Below are 23743 nucleotides of genomic sequence, written 5' to 3'. Positions count from 1 at the left end.
GTCTTCATTAGGACTTCATCGGGATCGTGGTCCTGATGAAGGGTCTTGACCAAAGTACAGTATCAACTGTTTATTCCCATCCATTGATGCTGCCTGACCTGCTGAGCGCCCCCTGCACATTGTGTATATTGGTCTAGATTTCCAGCATTTGTAGTACCTCTGGTGTCTATAATCAAATGATGTATTTTACTTGATCAGTTGAAAAGTTTCAGTAGTGGTGAGAAAATCTGGCCTTATTAAAATAATCAGGTATAATTAATGTTGCATTATTTCTAGATATGGCTGTTAGGATCATATTACTGTGAGAGAGGACTTTATTGAAATGTAAAAGCTCCTGAATGGTCTTGAGAGGACGGATGTGGAGAGGATGTTTCCTTTTGAGGGAGAAGCAGGAAGTAATCATCACTGTTTAAATATATTGCACAGGTCATTGAAGACAGAGATGAGGTAGCATTTGTTTCTTTGTGGACTGTGAGTCTTTGGAGCTGTCTCCTTCAAAGAATGTTTTAAGGTACGGTGAGGTAAATTCTTAGTAAGCAAGGGAAAGAAAAGGTATGTGGACCAATGGAATGCAAAGTTGAGATCACAATAACATCAGCCAACATCTTATTAAGTGGTACAGCATGTTTGATGGGCTGAATGGTCTACTCCTGCTATTAATTCATTTGTACATATTACAGTTTATCAGTTTTGGTGAGAGAGGCATCTTACTGAATAAAGAGCAAGTACGACTGTTAAGGTATTGACCTGTTTCACTGTAGGCTTGTGTTGTAGTCGTTTCCAATGCACGTGCTGTAATGAGTTCTTCCGGCCTCTGTGGGGTGTTTGAGAGTGTTGGGCTCTGAGGTTTTTAGAGCACCTGAGTTGGTTAATTGGTGTTTAACAACAGTCATTAATGGTTCTGAGTTTCTTGTTTTCCTAGAGACAGTCGCTCTTGCAATCTCTTGGTATCTTCTGTTGAAGCTTGTTAAGTTTATTTTGATAAGCTCAGGGATTCTGTGTTGCTTGTATAATTTAAGCGGATGCCCAATTAGTATTAACAGCAGGGTCCTAATTTTTAGAATGTTACTTCACGCGATGTCGCCCAGCTGAGCGTCTTTTGAAGTTATTACAAATAAACTCACGTCGCCATCTCTATGTTAGAGTCGGTTTTCCTCTGCACATGTATTCTGATGGGACACTGCAATGTAGGAGGATACAGGATGATCATCTATTAGTTATTAAATAGGTGATAGACTTTTATATGCTATGCAGGAAAATTCAGCGCTTTCAAATATTTTGGCTGATATCCTTTATAAAAAAATCAATCATCTTATCTTTATATATAAATCTTTATATAAGGGGTGTACAGGGTGTCAGGGAGGGGTAGCACCTCTGGTCGGGGAACATATCGCGTCCTTTTCAGGGCGGTTAGTCCACCTTTGGTCCCCACCTGGCACTCAGCTCTCACCTGTGGCTCCCCGTAGCTGTTTGCATGCGACAGCGGCCACACCCCGGGCAACAGCTTCGACAAGCCGGCTAAACCCGGAGAAGGTAGCCAACGGGTCTCAAACCCTCAGCGAGATAAGGGAGTTGTCTATCCCAGCATGTGAAGACAGACTCCGGTGGATTGAGTGGACGAGACCAAAGATCCAATGGTCAAGAGAGGCGGTCTCCGCAAGCATCGTGGAACGTGTAGAGCAGGACAAGACACAGAAGACGTCCTGGTCATCCACTGCGCCTAGTCCCATCTCTAGTCGTCTCGACTCTGTCTTGCCATTGGATCCAGATGGGAATTGGGAAGAGAGAGTAAGGCTGACGCTGCGCAACTCTCCCTCACTTAAATCCAAATCACGCGCTAGTCTTGACACCATCATGATCGTGTCAAGGTCCTTATTGACGGCGATGATGGACGAACACATATATAAAACAAAATGGCAATATTGCTGTTGTCTTGGATGTTTCTCTTGAGATCACAAGACTCTGTTGGACACTGATAATGTAAGTTGCCACAGGCCTGTCTCCCTTGTTTGGTGGTGAGACAGGTGGCATGGGAGTTGTACCGAGGACTAGGCCTCAAGACGCAGGCTTGCCTGCTGCTGCAGTGCAGGTGAGGGGATGCTGGAGGCGGGTTAGCGGGGCGACCATGCTTGGTCAGGGACTGGCGTCTCTCGTCACTGCTGCCCTCCAGTGTTTGTTTGGTTACTAGAATGACAGGCTGGATTGCTGGCAACTGTGAGACTTGTCGCTCAGAGTCTTGGACTGTATATGGTTTTTTTTGGGTGAATGTTTTTCCTTGCTTGCTATTTTGAATATGCTGTGTATGTTTAGCATCTTGGCCTCAGTGGAATGCTGTATCATTTGGCAGCATACATGTATATTTGGGTGATAATAAACTTCATTTGATTTTGATTTTGATTTGTTGCTACTTTAAGCAGCATTAGAGTTCACTGGACTAACCTGAAAAACTTGAATATATTATTTACTCTTATAGTTGAAAAATGGCAGCTGGAACTTAATGCAGACAAGTGTCGCACTTAGGGAGCACCAGCCAGTGCTAGTTTACATGGTGAGCAGCAGGTCACTGAGGTGTGCGGTAGAATGAATGGATCTGGGAATACTGGTCCATAATTCCTTGTAAGTGGCATCACAGGTAGATAGTGTTGGAAAGAATGCTTTTGGCACATTGGCCTTCATAAAGCCAGGAGTACAGGAGATAGACAATAGACAATAGACAATAGGTGCAGGAGTAGGCCATTCGGCCCTTCGAGCCAGCACCACCATTCACTGCGATCATGGCTGATCATCCACTATCAGTATCCAGTTCCTGCCTTATCCCCATAACCTTTGATTCCACTATCTTTAAGAGCTCTAGCTATCTCTTTTTTGAAAGCATCCAGAGACTTGGCCTCCAAAGCCTCCTGGGGCAGAGCATTCCATATATCCACCACTCTCTGGGTGAAAAAGTTTTTCCTCAACTCCGTTCTAAATGGCCTACCCCTAATTCTTAAACTGTGGTGGGGGGGGGGGTGTTACAATGTTGTTGTATTAAACTCTGGTAGGGCCTAATTTTGAATTGAATTGACTTCATTACTTACATCCTTCATATACATGAGGGTTAAAAATATTTATGTTACGTCTCCATCTAAATGTGCAATGTGCAATCATAGTAATTTATAATAAATATTAGGTACAACAGGATAGTCAGTATAACATAGAAATAAAATTGTGTAAGTATGAATTAATCAGTCTGATGGCCTGGTGGAAGAAGCTGTCCTGGAGCCTGTTGGTCCTGGCTTTTATGCTGTGGTACCGTTTCCCAGATGGTAGCAACTGGAACAGTTTGTGGTTGGGGTGACTTGGGTCTCCAATGATCCTTCGGGTCCTTTTTACACACCTGTTTTTGTAAATGTCCTGAATCACGGGAAGTTCACATCTACATATCCGCTGGGCTGTCCACACCACTCTCTGCAGAGTCCTGTGATTGAGGGAAGTACAGCTCCCATACCGGACAGTGATGCAGCCAGTCAGGAAGATCTCAATCGTGGCCCTGTAGAAAGTCCTTAGGATTTGGGAGCCCATACCAAACTTCTTCAACCTTCTGAGGTGAAAGAGGCGCTGTTGTGCCTTTTTCACCACACAGCCGGTATGTACAGACCACGTGAGATCCTCGGTGATCTTTATGCTGAGGAACTTAAAGCTGTTCACCCTCTCAACCCAGATCCATTGATGTCAATAGGGGCTAGCCTGTCTCCATTCCTCCTGTAGCCCACAACCAGCTCCTTTTGCGACATTGAGGGAGAGGTTGTTTTCTTGACACCACTATGAAATATTATGTGCTGTTCCAGTCATCTACCTACAGGAAGGATATCAATAAGATTGAAAGAGTGAAGAGAAAATTTACTAGGATGTTGCCAGGACTTCAGGACGTGAGTTAAATGGAAATGTTGAATCGGTTAGGTCTTTATTCCTTAGAGTGTAGGAGAATGAGGGGAGATTTGATAGAGGTATACAAAATTGAGGGGTACAGATGGGGTAAATGCAAGCAGGCTTTTTCCATGGAGTTTGGTGAGACTAGAACTAGAGGTCATGGGTGAACTGTCTTTCCTTCATCCATTTTCCTGGTACCTTCCTCAAGAAAGCTCCAGTAAATTGGCTAGACATGACCTATCACGCTCAAAACCATGTTAACTATCCCTAATCAGTCCCTGTCTATCCATATCTGGTCCCTTAAAATACCTTCTGATAAGTTACCCACTACTGATGTCAGGCTCGCCGGCCTATAATTCCCTGGCTTATCCTTAGAGCCTTTCCTAAACAATGGAACAACATTAGCTGTCCTCTGATCCTCAGGATCCTCACCCGTGACTACGGACGCTCTAAATATCTCTGCTAGGGCCCCTGCAGTTTCTGCACTAGCCTCCTGTGGGGTCCGAGGGTAAATCTCATCAGGCCTAGGAGATTTATCCACCCTAAATGGCCTCAATACAGCCAGCACCTCCTCCTCTTTTTGGAATTCTTTTTATTTGGACTCTGCTGAACACCATGATTCACTTGTTCTCAATTTCACTCAGCAATTAAAGCAAGGGCGCAGTTTAGTTTCACACTGTTTTCGTTGATGAACGCCCTCAAAACTTGGTCAACATTAGCTACATTCATTAATAATAAAGTGAACCACGGACGAACTTTAGAGATAACTTGGAGAAATGCATGGTCTGGTACTGATACCTGATTCGCAACCTATCTATGAGATAACTGTTATTGTTCTTGTTTGAATGTTAAACTCTAGTAGATGCATACAGGATCTCAAGTATCTTCAACTGTGGTCTAAGTAATAGCACTGTGGTATTCAGTTTTATGATAACTTAATTTTTAACCATGTACATAGGTTGTGTTTGTTGCTTTCCACTTATATTGCATCTCATTCATTTCAGATTAAGGTGACTGGCAATTTTGTCTCCCTTTGGTAGAGAGCAGGTATAATAAGGCCATAAGACCATAAGATGTAGGAGGAGAATTAGGCCATTTGGCCCATTGAATCTGTTCTGTATCCATTTTTCCTCTCAGTTCCCGTTACCATACCTTTGTGGTTCTCACCGCTGGTGCTGTGGTATTTGGTTTCTGCCTGTATGCAGGAGTAGAAGTACAGCCAGGTGATTGATCTTGCCAAAGTCTCGCCTCAGGATGGCACAGTAAGTGTTCATAGAAGTGTGGCCCCTTTGGTTCCCCTTATCAGTTCATCAGAGACTTTGTCAAGCTGGCCTCGAAGGAGCACCCTGAGCTCCCTCAAGTAGATTGGGAGACCGCTTCGCCGAGCACCTACGTTTCGTCTGCTGGAAGAACTGGGATCTCCCAGTGGCCACCATTTTAATTCCACTCCCTATTGCCATTCCGATATCAATCCAAGACCTCCTCTACTGTCAAGATGAGGCCACACTCTGGTTGGAAGAACAGCACCTTATATTCCATCTGGGGTAGCCTCCAACTTGATGACATGAACATCGATCTCTCAAACTTCTGGTGATGCTCCTTCCCTACCCCGCCCCACCCCCCATGCCCTCAACCTTCCCCATCCCCTTTTCCCTCTCTCAGCTTATCTCCTTGCCTGCCCATCACCTCCCTCCGGTGCTCCTCTTCTGTTTTCTTCCTTCCATGGCCTTCTGTCCTTTCCTATCAGATACCCCCTTCTCCAGCCCTGTATCTCTTTCACTAATAAACTTCCCAGCTCTTTACTTCATCCTTCCCCCTCCCGGTTTCACCTATCACCTGGTGGTTCTCTCTCCCCTCCCCCCACCTTTTAAATCTACTCCTCATCTTCTTTTCTCCAGTACTGCCAATGAGGTCTCAGCACAAAACGTCGACTGCACTTTTTTCCACAGATGTTGCCTGGCCTGCTGAGTTCGTCCAGTATTTTGTGTGTGATGCTTCGATTTCCAGCATCTGCAGATCTTCTCTTGTTTGACCCTGAGTTTCCTGTTGTTTTCTATTTTCATTTCCCATCCCACTCGCACTCTGACCTCCCTGCCTGTTACCTCCTGTATTATTACGGAGAGATGTGATGCCTCATCTTCCTTCTGGCCACGTTGTAGACTTCTTCACTGGACATCAAATTTCCAGCTTCAGGTAACCTCCTTGTTCCAAACTGTTGTCCGTACAGCAGGTTCCCCCTCTCCTCGCAGCAGATAAACCCAAAGGATTGGGAGAGATCAATACAGTTTGGCACCGTTGGCATTGCAGGAGTTGCCAGTCCGCATTGATCTTAACGTCGGGCTGCCTTAGGGAATCGGGTCTGGATTTTCCCTTGGGGTTTACGTCTGAAGCCTTTTCCCTGAGTAGGTACAGCCACAAGGCAGCAGAGGTTTGAGATTAGAGTTTTGCTTTTCCTAGATGAGCTGCCAACCACAGCTGACAAGGCCCATCTGCCCGGAGTGACTGGTTTTAAGTTGACAGTAACTCACCTTTACTTATTACCTACTCCAGTTTTAACAACCTTAAGGAACCAATGTCACTTTACAGTTTTAGAAAACACGAGTTTGGCTGCACTTGGAGCATTGTGTGCGGTTCTGGGCAAGTGAGATTAGTATAGAAACACATTGTGCTGGGCTGAAGGGCCTGCTTCTCTGCTGTACAACTCTATAACCATCAGCAAGACTTATCTGATCCTGTCTTCCCAGAGTATCCCTTCCTGCTTGGACAAATCAAAAATCTATCAACCTCTGCCTTAAATATACATTAAGACTTGGCTTCCAACACCACCTGTGGTAATGAATTCCACAGATTCACACTCCCTGGCTAAAGAAATTCCTCCTCTCCATTTTAAATTGACGTCCTTCTATTCTGACTTAGACTTCTGCACCATTGGAAACATTTTATCCACATCCATTCTATCGAGGCCTTTTAACATTCGATAGGTTTCGATGAAATCCCCCCTCCCCATTCCATTGTTCTGAATTCCAGTAAGTACAGCTCAGAACCATTAAACACTCTTCATATGTCAAGCCTTTCAATTCTGGAATCATTTTTGTGAACCTCCTTTGAACCTCTCCAATGGCAGGACGTTCTTTCTTAGATGAGGAGCCCCAAACTGCTCACAATACTGCAAGTGAGACCTCACCAGTGCCTTATAAAGCCTCAGCATTACGTCCTTGCTTTTACATTCTAGTCCTCTCGAAATGAATGCAAACATTTGTTATATTTGCCTTCCTCACCACAGAGTCAACCTGCAAACTACCCCTCAGGGAATCCTGCACGTGAACTCCCAAGTCCATTTGCACCTTATAGTCTATGCTTTCATTTCTTCTACCAGAGTGCATAACTTTCTGACATTGTATTTCATCTGCCACTTCATTGTCCATTCTGCTAATCTGTCTAAGTCCTTGGGTAGTCTTTCTACTTCCCAATATTACCAGCTGCCCCACCTATCTTCATTTTATCCCCAAACCTGGCCACTAAACCATGAATTCTGTTATCGAAAATCATTGACATATAGCATAAAAATAATCAGTCCCAACACACACCCTGTGGAACACCACTATTCATCGTCAGCCAACCAGGAAAGGCTCCCTTTATTCCTACTCTTTGCTTTCTGCCAATCAGCCAATGCTGTATCCATGCTAACATCTTTCCTGTAATACCCTGGGGTCTTAACTTATTAAGTAGCCTCATGTGTGGCACCTTGTCAAAGGCCTTCTGAAAATCCAAGTACACAACATCCACCGATTCTACTTTGTCTATCCTGCTTTTTATTTCTTCAAAGAATTCCAACAGGTTTGTCTGTCAGAGTTTTCTCTTAAGGAAACCATGCTGACTACAACCTATTTTATCATGTGCCTTCAAATACACCAAAACCACATCCTTAACAATTGACTCCAGCAACTTCCCAACCACTGAGGTCAGACTAACTGGCCTATAGTTTATTTTCTTCTGCCCCTCTCCCTTCTTGAGGAGTGGAGTGACATTTGCAATTTTCTAGTCCTCTGGAACCATGCCAGAATCAAGTGATTTTTGAATGATCACGATTAATCTCTCCACAATCTCTTCAGAACCCTTTCTGATCCAGGTGACTTATCTACCTTTAGATCTTTCAGTTTTCCAAGCACCTTCTCTCTAGTAATGGTAACTTGATGTACTTATGCCCCCTGGCACTCTAAGACTTCTTGCGTACTTCCACAGTGAAGACTGTGGAAAATACTTATTCAGCTCATCCACCATTTCTTTGTCCTGCATTACTACCTCTCAAGCATCATTTTCCAGCAGGCCAATATCCACCCTCGCCTCTCTTTTACACTTTATATATCTGTGGAAACTTCTTGTATTGTCTAGCTTACCTTTGTATTTAATCTTTTCCTTTGTTATGAAGACTGAAGAAAGGTTAAACGAGTTGGGCCTTTTTCTTTAGAGAGAAGGGAGATGAGAGGTGAATTGATAGAGTTGCATAAAATGACAAGAGGCTTTGACAGGGTGGGCAGCAAGTGCCTTTTTCCCAGAGGGTATAATTTTAAGGTGATTAGAGAAAAGTATAGGGGGAATATCATAGAATAGAGTGATGTACTGTATTGTACTTGCACTGCCTATATCTGCTACGCACCAACTTCTCTTTCTTAACCAGGGCCTCAATATTTTCCCCAAAAAAAGTTTCCCTATACCTGTTATCCTTGCTTTTTACTTTGACAGGAACATACAAACTATGTACTCTCGAAATTTCACTTTCTCACTTACCAAGTACACCTTTGCCAGAAAACAGCCCATCCCAATCCACACTTGCCAGATCCCTGCTGATACCATCAAAATTGGCCTTTCTCCAATTTAGAATCTCAACCCAAGGACCAGACCTTTTCTTTTCCATAATTACCTTCAAACTAATAGCATTATGATCACGAGATGCAAAGTGTTCTTGTGCACAAACTTCTGTCACCTGCCCTGTCTCATTCTCCAATAGGATATCCAGTATTGCACTCTCTCTAGTTGGGACTATGTACTGATTAAACACATTTCTTGAACACATTTGGCAGACTCTTGCCCATCCAGCCCTTTTACAATATGGGAATCCCAGTCATCGATTATTACGTATTTCTTGCAACAGTCTGCATTCTCTCCTCAAATTTGCTCCTCTAAATCCCACAGACTGTGGATGGTCTATAATATAATCCTATTAACCTGGTCATACCTTTCTTATTCCTCAGTTCTACACATAAAGTCTCACTAGACAAGCTCCCCAGTCTGTCCTGACTGAGTACTGCCATGACATTTTCCCTGACTAATAATGCGGCCTCTCCCCCTTTAATTCCTCCTGTTCTAGCACATCTAAAACAGCAGAACCCTGGAACACTGAGCTGCCCCTCCTGCAAACAATTCTCAGTAATGACTACAATGTCATAATTCCAGGTGCTGATCTATGCCCTAAGCTCATCTGCCGTTCCTACAATATTCTTTGCATTGAAATAAAGGCAGCTCAGAACATCAGTGCAACCGTGCTCAACCCTGAATTTGTATGTACGCTTAACAGCATCTTTCTCCACAACCCCTCCACTATCTGTTCTAGCTTTCTGGTTCCCTTCCCCTGCAAGTAGGTCAGAGGTAAATCATAAACATGAGAAAGTCTGTAGATGCTGGAAATCCACAGCAACACACACAAGATTCTGCAGGAACTCAGCAGGTCGGGTAGCACTTATGGAAATTAATAGACAGTCAATGTTTTGGCCAAGACCGTTCTTCAGGACTGAGACGGTGGTGAGTACATGGAACGCACTGCCAGGAGGGTTGATAGAGGTAGATTCTTTAGGGACATTGAACTGACTCCTAGATGCGTGGGTGAAAGTAAAATGGAGGTCTATGTGAGAGTGGAGTTTTAGATTGATCTTAGAATAGGTTAAAAAGTTGCACAACATCATGGGCCAAAGTGCCTGTACTGTGCTGTACTGTTCTATGTTTTGTGTTCTGAATCTGATGCTTTTATTTTTAATTGTGCTAGAATTTGATTAGTGGTGATGATTTCCATTGGAGGAGTTTAGCTAAAAAATAAGATGTACTGATTTTCTTAAGTGGGCTTGGAACACCTGCAATTATCCCGGTTATCTTGACTAGAGTTCTTCCCACCCTATCTCCTGTAAAAATGCTATTCACTTTTCTCAGTTTCTTCGTCTCCACCACATCTCTTCCCAGGATGCAGCTTTCCATTCCAGGACATCAGAGATGTCCTCCTTCTTCAATGAACAGGAATTTCTCTTCCTCCACCATTGATGCTGCCCTCACCTGCATCTCCTCCATTTCCCAGACATTCATACTCACCCCTCTTCCCGCCACATTAATAGTGATAGAGTCCTTCTTGTCCTTACCTATTATCCCTTCAGCCAACATGTTACCACTGCAATATTTGCCATCTCCAAAGGCATCCTACTGCTAAACATAACTTCACCTCCCCCCCAATGCTTTCCGCAGAGAGTGCTCCCTCCGTTATTCCCTTGTCCATTTTTTCCCTCCCCTTGCGAACAGCCTAAGAGCTGCCCATACACCTCCTTCCTCACCACCATTCAGGGCCCCAAACAGTCCTTCCAGGTGAGGCAATTTTTCACCTATGAATCTGTTGGCGTCATCTGTTGTGTCTGGTACTCCTGATGTGGCCTCCTCTATACTGGTGAGACCTGTCGTAAATTAAGGGGATCGGTTCACTGAGCACCTCTGCACCATCCGCTACAAGCGGGAATTCCCAGGGGCCAAACATTTTAATTCCCATTCCCATTCTTGTTCCAATGTGTTGATCCATGGCCTCCTCTTGTGCCAAGATGAGCCACCCTCAGGGTGGATGGGCAACACCTTCTATTTTGTCTGGCTAACCTCCAAACCTCCTACCTGATAGCATGAATATTGATTTCTTTTTCTGGCAAACAAATTTCACCCCACACCCCATTCCCCACTCCAACTTTTACCTCTTCTCACTTACCTATCACCTTCCCCTGGGTCCCCTCCTCCTTCCCTTTCTCCCATGGTCTACTCTCCTCCCCTATCAAATTCCTTCTTCTCTTACCACCCACTTTTCCCACCCACCTGGCTTCACCTATCACCTTCCAGATTGCCTCCTTCCCCTCCCCTACTTTTTAATTCCGGCATCTTTCCCCTTCCTTTTCAGTCCCGAAGAAGGATCTCAGCCCAAAGCATTGAGTGTTTATTCATTTCCATAGATGCTGCCTGACCTGCTGTGCTCCACAAGCATTTTGTGTTTGTGTTGCTCTGGATTTCCAGTATCTGCAGATTTCCTCATGTTTCTTAATTATAAGGTTTCTTTTGACCTTGCACATTGTGGATTATATTAGCCTATTCTACCCTAAAGTGCTAGAACATTAGAATATGTGAACATCAGAAATATCAGTTGCTTAGCAACAAAAACAAGAGTCCTGATGAAGGGTCTCAGCCCGAAACGTCGACTGTTTACTCATTTCTGTAGATAATGCCCTGCCTGCTGAGTTCCTCCAGCCTTTGATGTGTGTTGCTCATGAACCCTACTTTGCCATTCAATAAAACAGTGCAGATCCTACACCTCGTCCATTTCCCAGACTCTCGCATCTTCCCTAGAGCACAACTGTTTCTAGCTACTCTCTATCCAAACAAACTGGGTTAAGCTTATTTTTTATTATTGAAATATAGTGCAGAATAGGCCTTTTTGGCCCTTCAAGCCCTGCCGCCCAGCAAACCCCGACTTAATCCTAGCCTAATCATTGGACAATTTACAATGATCAATTCATCTATCAACCGGTATGGTTTTGAACTGTGGGAGGAAACCCTCCCAGTCATGGGGAGAATGTATGAACTCCTTACAGGCCACGATCGGAGTTGAACCCGGGTCGCCAATACTGTAAAGCTTTGTGCTAACCACTACACTCCTGTGTCGCTGTTATTATAGTTGGTCTCTTCCTTGCCCGAACCACCTGGCCTTTATCTAACATTCTTTCGAGTGTCCCTTTCTCAATTGCATTTTGAATATTCAAATACAAGGGATGCTTTAGTTTCTAATTTTATACCCTATTGGTAACATCCCCAGGAACGCTTAGATTTGTTAAATATGACTTCCTCCTCCATGGAACCCTATTGAGTTCACCTAAACATTAGGTACCTCCTGTACCTAATAAAGTGGCTAATAAAGTTTGTTTGTGGTCTTCTGCTGCTATAGCCCATCCACTTTAAGGTTTGGTACGTTGTGCTTCCAGAGGTGCTCTTCCACACACCACTGTTGTAACATGTGGTTATTTTTGAGTTATTGTTGCCTTCCTCTCAACTTGAACCAGTCTGGCCATTCTCCTCTGAACTCTCTCATTAAAAGGGCATTTTCCTGCACAGAACTGACATTTTCTGGATGCTTTGTTTTGTTTTTCATACCATTCCCTGTAAAATCTAGAGACTGATTGGAAGTCTATAAAGGCCAAGCAATCAGAGGACACACACAATCAACAGTACACTGGTGATGTGTCCTCACATGGTGATGATATGTTTACAAGTAAATTGCCAGGATCAGAGAACATCTCAACACAACCAGCAACCACCTGAGCAACACATCTTCTGAATTATTTCCAACTCTAGAGACTTGTGTGTGAAAACCTCAGGAGATCAGCAGTTTCTGAGATACTCAGACCACCCCGTCTGGCACCAACCATCGTTCCATGGTCAAAGTGACTTAGATCACATTTCTTCCCCATGCTGATGTTTGATCTGTACCTCTTGACTGTGTCTACATGCTTTGATGCATCGAGTTGCTACAACATGATTAGCTGATTAGATCTTTGTAATATCGAGCAGGTGTTTTGGTGTACTGAATAATGTGGCTACTGAGTGCATGTCAAATTAAATGATTTATGATCTCCCATCTTCCCTTTTCCTTCTTGCATATCTATTAGCTTTGCATTTTACAGATCTGCTGGCAATGCCCAGGAATCTAGGGATGGAAGCATGGTCCTCTTTTTCATGTCTTCATTGGGATAATATGAATACTTGTGTCACTATAGATGGCTGTGATGAAAAAAGTGACATTTTCTGTTGATGTGGCACAGAAAGGATTTTATTTATCAGGAATCAGTGTCATAAATTCAGAAGTGGTTGGATTGTTCCACAGAAATATACTGAAAGCAATCTTGCTGTTTAATTTATCTCTTTAACTCAAGCATTCGTTTTTTCTCTTTCAATGGGGACCAAATGGCCTCTGCAAACATCATACCAAAGAAACCATTGAAATAAAACAATTAGGAACACAAAAGAGCACAAAACATATTACTGCTGATGCCTAAACCACCGTATTCAAGAACTAGAAGTGGCCTACTGCATGTGACATGTCACAAACTACAGCAGATTGAGCGGTGCACAACATAATTTATCTAAAATGGATTTTACTCTTCCCAAACAACATGTGGTAGAGTAAAACACTGAAATCTTCCCTTTTCCACAAATTTCAAACATATAAAAATAAATAATGTAATATAGAAAGACAATACATATGAAAATACCGTTCCCATTGAGTTGGATTACACTTACGTACACAGCATGCCCACAGTCGATGGCGGTTATTGTCATTCGTTCTCATACAGAAAATGGCAGTGCACTGTCAGAATGTTGTGATATTTCTGATATGGAGATACATGATAAAATGCATTTTGTGAAATATTTCCAGGAGTGAATTGACAGCTCGTCTGTGCAATACTTTGAATTAATGGATGTGCAACACTCTATAGTACTTCCTAATCGAACAGCTAATGTTCCTCCGAATAGACGCCACCACTTAGGTATCCATTTGTCCCATTTGTGGTGCTGTTGTGTCCACTTTTTGCAGCTGACAGTGGCGATTCTTCCTCATCGGAGCTGGATTCAATGTCACTTCGGTCATCTTTCGATACCTGGGGAATTGCGGGACATTAAAACAAAGACAATTTTTGTCATGTAAATTAGTGAAATGAAGAGCTTAAAAGTAAAATGCAAATTAATACGTCAATTGAAATGACTTGACTGGGTCAAAAACCTGTTGGCATAAGATAGACCACAAATCTTTTACATAATGTAGAGGTTGACCTCTTGTTTTTAATTATTGCTTTGAGAGGAATGTTAACATCTCCACTAAATATATCACTTATTAAAAATGCTATTCTGGTCTATTTTTGTTGTGATCATTGAAAGCCAATGGAAGAGGTAGAAGGTGGGACAACTGATTGCAAGAATATTGTAAAAATGACAAAGAGACGGACTGCCCTGGAATAAGCGGCACAGAATCCAGTGATGAAAGGCTCCCCTCAAAACTATTTCATTCTTATATTCTTAGCTAATAGTTAGTAAAACTCAGGTGAGCATAAAAATGGATATATTAATTTTCCATAAGGAGGTTGGGTGAAAATAATGTCTCTCATCAATTCTCCGGCCACTTCAGAGGCAACTAATGCCTGTCAGACAAAATATTTCAAAGTCTTGCTCAACAAAGTCTCTGCCACAATCACCTTTGACTCTATCCCGCAGCTTCCATCTCGGTCTAGTCCTACTACTCCTTCTGAACATCAAGAAGTCAACAAGGCATGTTCCAACTAAACTATCACAAGTCCTGAGGAGCAGAGTTTATCTGGGCTAAAATTCTGAAGCTCATCAGTGAAGAGGTTCAATTACAGATCCATCGGTCAATTGTCCATATTTGGAAAGCAAAGGATATACCAGGGGATCTCAGAGGTGCTATAATCAAGACCATAACAGCATAAGATATAGGAGCAGAATTAGGCCATTCGGCTCATTGAGTTCCCTCCACCATTTCATCATGCCTGATCCACTTCCCTCTCATCCCCAGTCTCCTGCCTTCTTCCCCTATCCTTTCATGCCCTGACTAATCAAGAATCTATCAACCTCTGCTTTAAATATACCCAGTGACTTGGCCTCCACAGGTGCCAGTGGCAATGAATTCCACAGATTCACCACTCTCTGGTTAAAGAAATTCCTCTTCATCTCTGTTCTGAATGGACATCTCTCGGGTCTTAGATTCCCTTGTTTTAGGAAACATGCTCTTTACATCTGCTTTATTGAGGCCTTTCAAAATTAGGTTTCAATGAGGTCTCCCCCTAATTTTTCTGAATTCCAGTGAGTAGGGGCCCAGAACCATCAAAAACACCTCATATGACAAGCCCTCCAATCCCTGAATCATTTCCGTGACCTACCTCTGAACCTTTTCCAATGTCAGCACGTCCTTTCTTAGACAAGGGGCAGAAAACTGTTTACAATCTTCAAGAAACAAGAGAAGTCTAACAGGTTACCACAAAGGAGTTTTACTGCTGTAAGGGAATTGATTTTTTTGCCTGGGTCATTTCAATTGTCCTTTTCCAGTGGCTGAGGAGTGACTCCCTGAACCGTAGTGTGGGGTCTCTCTGTCTAGGAATACAGTAGAGATGATCACCACACTGCAACTCAAAAATAAACTGAGAACAGTAACAGCCAATATAAATGATTTAAAAAATTTTTTTGAGGAAAACAGTGTCTGAAAGATAGTGACCTCAGACTTCATTCAAAAAACTCATATCTATCATGTAGCAGTGATCCCCCCCACCTTTATACTTCTGAAATCTGGACTGCCTGCAGCACGCACTTCAAGGCACTGGAAAATAGCACCAGTGCTGGGGTGTCAGTATCCTCTCTAGGCCAATCGATATCTCAAATACTGAGGCCCTGCTTGCAATAAGTCAGCCACACAAAGCCAGACATGCCACACTCATGCTCAGCACCAGATTCCCAAAACTCTGCTCCAAGCTCTATCATGAAGAAGATTATTAAATGAAAAAATGAAGGATATGCTCAAAGGTCCTGCAAGGTCCCGGTCCAGAAAAAATTGACTGCTTTTCCCGCTCTTCTGATGCTGCCTGACCTGCCGAGTTCTCCGGCACTGTGTCTGTTGCCCATGCAGGATTAATGATTATGTGATATGACACTATTTTTAGGGTAGCCTTAATCAAAACTCCCAACATTCTGTATTTCAAAAGTTACCCTTTTTAATATTTTGAGATCTCCACCATTCATTACTGATGAACTGCAAAGAGCCAGATCTTTTCACAGTGTACCACACTGCAGTATCCAAGCAATTTCCACAAGGTTTGCTGAATATATCCTGGGGCTCCCAGTATCTTTTGAGCAGTGGCACTATTAGCAATTAAACAAGCAATTAAAATCCACACTGCAGAAGCAAAGCTTTGAATTGCGATATAATTGTCAGTGTAGGGTAACTTGAAGCCTTCATAGTGATAACAACCCTTCATCAAACACGATCCTTAAAACTGAGAGCAAACTACATTTGAAATTAAATGTGGCTCTCATGGGGTTATTAAGTTAAATTACACAAGATTAGGAACAAAGAATGAAAGCACTATTCTACTAGGTGCAAGAGTTAAAACTTACATGCAAAGGATTCCACTTTCCAGCCTTCAAGGTGTGCACCAAAAAAAAGAGATCAAATAGGCAGAGTGAGAAAAAAATGTACTAAGTGGACATCTTGCTGTTGTAAATATATTTATTGTTAATGAACGACAATAGTAATTCTGACTGCTAATGTACTATTGTTTCCTGTAGAGCTACTGTGATCTTTCTACAACTCTAGCACTCTTTGGACAGGAACAGGATCAGCATACAACCTCCAGAGTTTTTACTGCCATTCAGTTAACCATGTCTACACACGTTAGAATGTAAAATTTAATACCCACTTTCGTCTTATCTGCATCCCATTCCTTTTTACATTATTTATTAGCAGTTTTACCTTCAGGCATTTAGGCTACATACTCTTTAAACTTGGGTGGTGGGGTGGAGATGTGTCTCTACCAAAGGAGGTGTAAGGTGCTCCTTCCCTCCGCTAGCCTGCAGGTCACCCTTGGGCAGGTGTAGCACCTGCTTAGCCCCTCCCCCCTGATCAGGGTCACCTGAAGCCATGGGAGCAGGTGGTGGATGGTTGTACGAGCAACAGGTGCACATCACAAGCCTTGGTTATGTGACCACTGACGCCAGGCAGACAATCTCTGAAGAGTATTGATAATGGTGGGATCATCCATCTTGTAAAGACACTGCCCAGAAGAAGGCAATGGCAAATCACCTCTGTAGAAAAATTTGCCAAGGGCAATCATGGTCGTGGAGAGATCATGACAACCCATGTCAGACGGCACATGACAAATGAATGATTCTTTAAACTACCCTTCCCTCTCCTCTTTGAAGAACCTACCCAAAACCTTGCTTTGTAAGCAACAACAGCAACACAAACAAAATGCTAGAGGAACTCAACAGACCAGGCAGCATTTAAGGAAAGGAGTAAACAGTTGACGTTTTGGGCCGAGACTTAAGAGTTTCGGCTAGAATTGTCAACTGTTTACTCTTTTCCATAGATAGTGCCTGGCCTGCTGAGTTCCTGAAGCATTTTGTGTGTGTTGCTTTGGATTTCCAGCATCTGCAGATTTTGTCATGTTTGTAACCAAGATCTTGTTTTTCTGCTTATATTACTGTAGTGTGCTTTGGACTAGCTCATCATGTTGAAGACTCTATACAAATGCAGGTGTTTTTTCTCTTTGTTGTTAAGCTGTAGTTAGTCAGAAAAGGGATTCTTTGGCTATCAATTTCCCTCTAATTTTAGCCTGCATATGAGGAACAAAACCAAATATATGTTGTTAACTGCAACATTGTTTTGTTTTGGAATGCCAACAGTTTTGGAAATTTGAAGGAGCTACAGTACATGTTACAATTAGTGTCACTTAAACTATAATTATAGTTTGGATAAATCACTATTTTGTTTATTTATTCCCTGCCTTGATCTCCCTCTAACATTTGATCTCTCTCTAACATTGCCACGAAGTGCAATGAACAGCTGGGTTTTCTCATTGCTGTTGCTCTTGCTGCAGTTGTGCTGTGGGACACCGAACATATTTAAACATAAGCGATAGGAAATATCAGTGTTCCCTCTATAATTTTTTTAACAGCTGCATGGACATGTCATTGATCTAAGCAGGAGATTTTTCCACGGCCTGAAAACGGCAAATCATAAACACGAGAAGGTCTGCAGATGCTGGAAATCCAAAGCAACATCCACAGTGCTGAAGAAGGGTCTTGGAGCGAAACGTTGACTGTTCACACTTTTCCATAGATGATGCCCGACCTGCTGACTTCCTTTAGCATTTTGTGTGTGTTGCCCTGGCACTTACATAGAACATAGAACATCGAAATTTACAGGACATTACAGGCCCTTCAGCCCACAATGTTGTGCCAGCCATGTAATCTACTCTAGAGACTGCCTCGAATTTCCCTAGCGCATAGCCTTCTATTTTTCTGAGCTCCATCTACCTATCTAAGAGGCTCTTAAAAGACCCTATTGTATCCACTTCCACCACTGCCGCTGGCAGTGCATTCCACGCGCCCACCACTCGCTGTGTGAAAAACTTTAAATGTTTTTTTTGTAATATGCATACTATGATGGCAGGGTAGAGTTACGTCTCTATCAAAGGAGGTGTAAAGCACTCCTTCCGTCTGCTAACCTGCACGTCACCCTTAGGCAAGGTGCAGCACCTCAACCTCCCAGATCAGGGTCACGTGAAGCCATGGGAGCAGGTGGTGGATGGTCGGATGAGCAGCTGGTGCACATCACAAGTCCTGGTTATGCGATCACTGACACCAGGCAGACAATCTCTGAAGAGTATTGATAATGGCTGGGGTCACCTGTCTTGTAAAGACACTGCTTAGAAGAAGGAAATGGCAGACCACTTCGGTAGAAAAATTTGCCAAGAACAATCATGGTTATGGAAAAACCATGAGTGCCCATGTCATACAACAGGGCACATAATGAACGAATGAATGAAGCTGATCAGATCTCAAATCTGGATTGTGAAACTTTAAATAAAACATGAACCAAAATATGATCATTTATGAAAGAAATGAAGAAATTACAATGAAATTATCAAATATTGTATTCATGATATCCATGCCAGTGCAAGCCTTTGTAAAACACACCAAATACGTTGAACAAATTATTGAATCATAGGAAGACCATAATTGCCTACGTCATACAACATGGCATATAATGAGCAAACACTACTATAAATGGTTAGCATGAAAAGTAAAATTCATATACTTTTGATCTAATTTATTAACTGAAGGGTATAATGAAAAACAGTACAACAAGGTAAATCTTTCATGTTTTGTGAAAGTTTTCTAACTGTGCCCAATTCCAGCTGTACAGCAGCAAAATTTATGTGTGTGGGAGCATTTCACTTACTGCATGGTCATGTATCCACTTAGAGGTACAATATTGGAAGAGCCTAATATTTAGAAAAATGAGCAAGAACATTTTTAGTTTATTTCTTTTTATAGCATTTCTTTCCTTTCAAGGATAAACCATATCCGAAGTAAGAACAGTAAAGAGGAATTGTGGAAGAGAAGGATGATTGCTATGGGCAAGCATGACAATGACGTGTACAAGGAAGGAACAGGGCAGTATGGTTACAGAAAAGAAAAGATGGTAATTTGAGGGAAGGAGTTTGCTGCTGTTGGGGAGACTCGAACCCAGAACATGGTGTCTAGGCAAATTTAACATCAAGAACAATTTTTCATTATTTTATTTTGTTTTTGTTTTATTTTTGAGTACAAGAATAAAAAAGTTATGTTGCAGGTGTATAAAACTTTACTCAGACCACACTTGGGGTATTATGTGCAGCCCTGGTTGCCCCATTATAGTAAGAACATGTAGTCTGTGGAGGGGGTTAAGAGAGGGTTTACCAGAGGGCTGTCTGGGCTAGACAGCACCAGCTATAAACGTTGGACAAACTTCAGTTGTTTGCCCCTGTGTTTGGAGAACGAAGAAAGACCTGATAGAGGTTTTAAAAATTATAAGGAGTCCAGGTAGGGTAGAGAGTCAGAATCTTTTCCACAAGCAAAAATGTCATACACCAGAGGTCATTTTTAAGTAAGATGGAACAACGTTTAAAGGTAACATGAGTAACAAATATTTTATTCAGGGAGTGATAAGTGCTTGGAATAGATTAAAGATTGAATGATTCAAAGTACATTTATAACGAAGTACGTACATAGCATACAACCCTGAGATTTGTCTTACCAGAGACAGCCATGAAGCAAGAAACAACATGGTACCCATAAAAAAGAAGGCCAAATGCGCAAAAAAAGAACAAGTCATGTGAACAGCAAAAGAAAACACACAGAACCCTAAACATCAAACCACAGAGTCCTTGAGCCAGGCTGGGAATGTTCAGTTTAGCACTGTGTCGTTTACTAACTGCAGGCCGCAGAGCCAGTCTGCCCAGATCAAAGTCGCACAAAATTTGCTAAAAAAAAGGGTAACCAGAAACCAGAAACACATCATAACATGAGCTGCAGAGTTCAATCCACGGACTGCACCGATTTAACCTTGCCCAGGACCCAAGACTCCAGACTCCAGCAGTATTGAGTGAGAGGGAGAGAAGGGGAGAGACAGGTCACATGGTGCTGAACACCTGCTCGCACTTCGCTCTCGTCCCTGACGATTTCAATCTTGCACGCACTTTAGTCAGGGGCATCTGTGAGAAATATTGTTGATCGTACGTTCGCACCCCGTCTCCAGACTTCTTGGCCGCCAGCCTGCACCACTCCACTCCAAACCTCACCGAATTTCCTCCGAGACAGCAAAGCATGAGATCGCTCAAACGCATCGTCACAATGTAAATCACAGGTTCCAACTGCACGCAGCTTAGTAGCAGAATCATATTTGAAAGAAGAAGAAGCAGAAGAAGATTCTGTGAACTGTCTGAAGGACATTGCCTTTAATCGTGTTATCTGCTGGTGCCATCTTCTTCAACAAGTACAGTAGTGATATAGTAATAGTGGTAACCAGGTATAGCAGTGGAAGCAGATAGCTTGGTGGAGTTTAAGGGACTTCTAGATAGACACACGACTATGAAAGGAATGGAGGAATATGGATAATACACAGGAGGAGGACATTTAGCATAAATTGGCACCAATATTGCACATCACGTGGGATGAATGGCTTGTCCATTGCTGAACTGGTTTGTTCTGTGTTGTACGTCTTCCAGCTTGGCAGCTGGCTAAATATGCAGATCGGCCAACTGCTGGACAGGGGAGCAAATGGTGGAAAACCACGACCAGGGACTATGTGGATGTTTCACTCAGGGTTTGGCAGCGACACTAAGCAAGGCAAGTGGCTTCAGATGTGAAATTCATTTGAAAAGTTCTTGTTTATCAGGGCTCCCATACATACGTGGCAACATGGTATGAATCAGAATTTGTTCTGCTACATAATCATAATTTCATTTTCAAATAACTGGAAAGAACAAATTATAAAACTGGCATCATTCTTGAATAATACCATAAAACTATAAGATAAAGGAGCAGAATTAGGCCGTTTGGCCCATCAAGTCTGCGCCACCATTACATCATGGCTGATCCAATTTTCCTCTCAGTCCCAATATCCTGCTATCTCCCCATATCCGTTCATGCCCTGACCAATCAAACATCTATCAACCTCTTCCTTTAATATACATAAAGACATGGCCTCCACAGCTACCTGTGGCAAAGAATTCCACAGATTCACCACCCTCTGGCTGAAGAAATTCCTCTTAATCTCTGTTCTAAAAGGATGCCCCTCTACTCTGAGGCTGTGTCAAGGGCTTTCACCATTCGATAGGTTTCAATGAGGTCACCCTTCATTTTTACCAATTCCAGTGAATACAGGCCCAGAGCCGCCAAACGCTCTTCATATGACAAGCCATTCAATTCTGGAATCATTTTCATAAACCTCCTTTGAACCCTCCCAGTTTCAGCACATCCTCTCTGAGATAAGGGGACCAAAACTGCTCACAATACTCGAAGTGAGGCCTCACCAGTACTTTATAAAGTCTCAACATTACATCCTTACTTTTATATTCTGGCCCTCTTGAAACGAGTGCGGACATTGCATTTGTCTTCCTCCCCACAGTCTCACCCTGCAAATTAACCTTCAGGGAATCCTGCACAAAGACTCCCAAGTCTCTTTATGCCTCAGTTTTTTTGCATTTTCTCTCCATTTCTCTCTCTTTCATTTTTCTACTAAAGTGCATGACCATACACTTCCTGACACCGTATTCCATTTGCCACTTTTGCCCATTCTCCTAATCTGTCTAAGTCATTCTAAAGCCTCCTTACTTCCTCAATACTACCTGCCCCTCCATCTATCTTCATATCATCTGCAAACTTAGCAACAATATTATTAATTCCATTATCCAAATCATTGACATATAACGTAAGAAGAATCGCTCCCAATACCGTGTCACCAGCAGCCAGTCAGAGAAGACTCCCTCTCTCTGCCTCCTGCGAATCAGCCACTGCTTTGCCCATGCTGGAATCTTTCCTGTAATACCATGGGCTCATAGCTTGTTAAGCAGCCTCATGTGTGGCACCTTGTCAAAGGCCTCTGAAAATCTAAGTACACAACATGAACCAATTCTCCTTTGTCTAACTTGCTTTTTATTTCTTCAAAGAATTCCAATAGATTTGTCAGGCAAGATTTTCCTTTGAGGAAACCATACTGACTACTGCCTATTTGATCGTGTGTCTCCAAGTACCCTGAGACTTCATCCTTAATAATTGACTCCAACATCTTCCCAACCACTGCGGTCAGACTAACCAGCCTATAGTTTCTTTTCTTCTTCCTCTCACCCTTCTCGAAGAGTGGAGTGACATTTACAATTTTTCAGTCTTCCAGAATCTAGTGATTCTTGAAAGATCATTACTAATGAGCCACCTATTTTAGAACCTTGGGGTGCACACCATCTGGTCCAGGTGACTTATCTACTTTTAAACCTTTCAGTTTCCCCAAGACCCTTCTCTCCAGTAAAGGCATCTTCACACACTTCATCACTCCTGACATCTGGAACTTCCACCATACTGCCAGCGTCTTCCACAGTGAAGAATGATGCAAAATACTTATTCAGTTCATCCGCCATTTCCTTCGCCCCCATCACTACCTCTTCAGCATTGTTTTCCAGTGGTCTGATGTCCACCCTTGCCTCTCTTTTGCACTTTATGTATCTGAAGAAACTTTTGGCATCGTCATGTGAGGATATTAGTCTGTGTCAACATATTGAAACAGGATTGGAAAGAAAACCCTGTGGTGTCTACTTAGTGTCTGTTACTCTAGTGATGGTGGTGAATATTGGTAGCTTGGGCGTTTGATGTTGTGGTGTCTGCCAAGCTTGGTAATTTGCTCGTGTTTGAATTCAATTGACTTGCGCTTCTTTGGCTCTTAGGGGTTCGTAGATGTCGTCAATTTCGATATGCTTGTTTACGGAGTTATCAGAAGAGAACCAGGCTTCTGAAAATTCCTGTGCCTGCTTCAGGTTTGCCTGTGCCAGAACCTCCACAGTGCCCCAGTTAAAGTGGTGTTCTTGTCGGTCCTCGTCTACCGAGATCAGCGACAGTGTATCATGTCTCCGTACCGCCAGTTTGTGTTCCCGTAAATAAGTTGGGAGTTTACGTCCTGACTGGCCGACGTAGTTCTTGTTGCAGTCTCCACAGGTGATCCTGTACATCGCATTGCTTTGGTCAATTGTGTTCACTGGTACCTTGGTTCTTGAGACAAGCTTTGTTAAAGTTGCCGTTGGTTTGTGTGTGATTGTGATGCCATGAGGTTTGAGCAGTCAAGCTGTCATTTCAGAGATACAGTATTCTTGATGTAGGGCAAGGTCACGAGTTGAATAAGGTCTGTGTGACTTTTCTCACAAGCCAATGACGAGAGGAAAACACGAAGTAA

The 23743-nt window shown here is 42.7% G+C and overlaps 1 protein-coding gene across 2 annotated transcripts in view; it reads right to left on the bottom strand.

The window, feature by feature from the left end:
* Positions 1-13021: 13021 nt before the first annotated feature.
* cers6 (ceramide synthase 6) overlaps positions 13022-23743 on the bottom strand; it is a 327420-nt gene continuing 316698 nt past the window's right edge. For both annotated transcript variants that reach the window (XM_063052361.1, XM_063052362.1), the window contains 2 exons: positions 16375-16398; positions 13022-13853 (listed from right to left, as the gene is read on the bottom strand). In XM_063052361.1, coding sequence (XP_062908431.1) covers positions 13710-13853; positions 16375-16398 — 168 coding nt within the window. In that variant the 3' untranslated portion in view covers positions 13022-13709. The remainder of the gene's footprint in view (positions 13854-16374; positions 16399-23743) is intronic.

This window comes from Mobula hypostoma, chromosome 6 (genome assembly GCF_963921235.1).
Source record: "Mobula hypostoma chromosome 6, sMobHyp1.1, whole genome shotgun sequence".
NCBI lineage: Eukaryota > Metazoa > Chordata > Chondrichthyes > Myliobatiformes > Myliobatidae > Mobula > Mobula hypostoma.
Note: the sequence above shows the minus strand (reverse complement) of the source record. Positions and strands in the feature narration are given on the sequence as shown.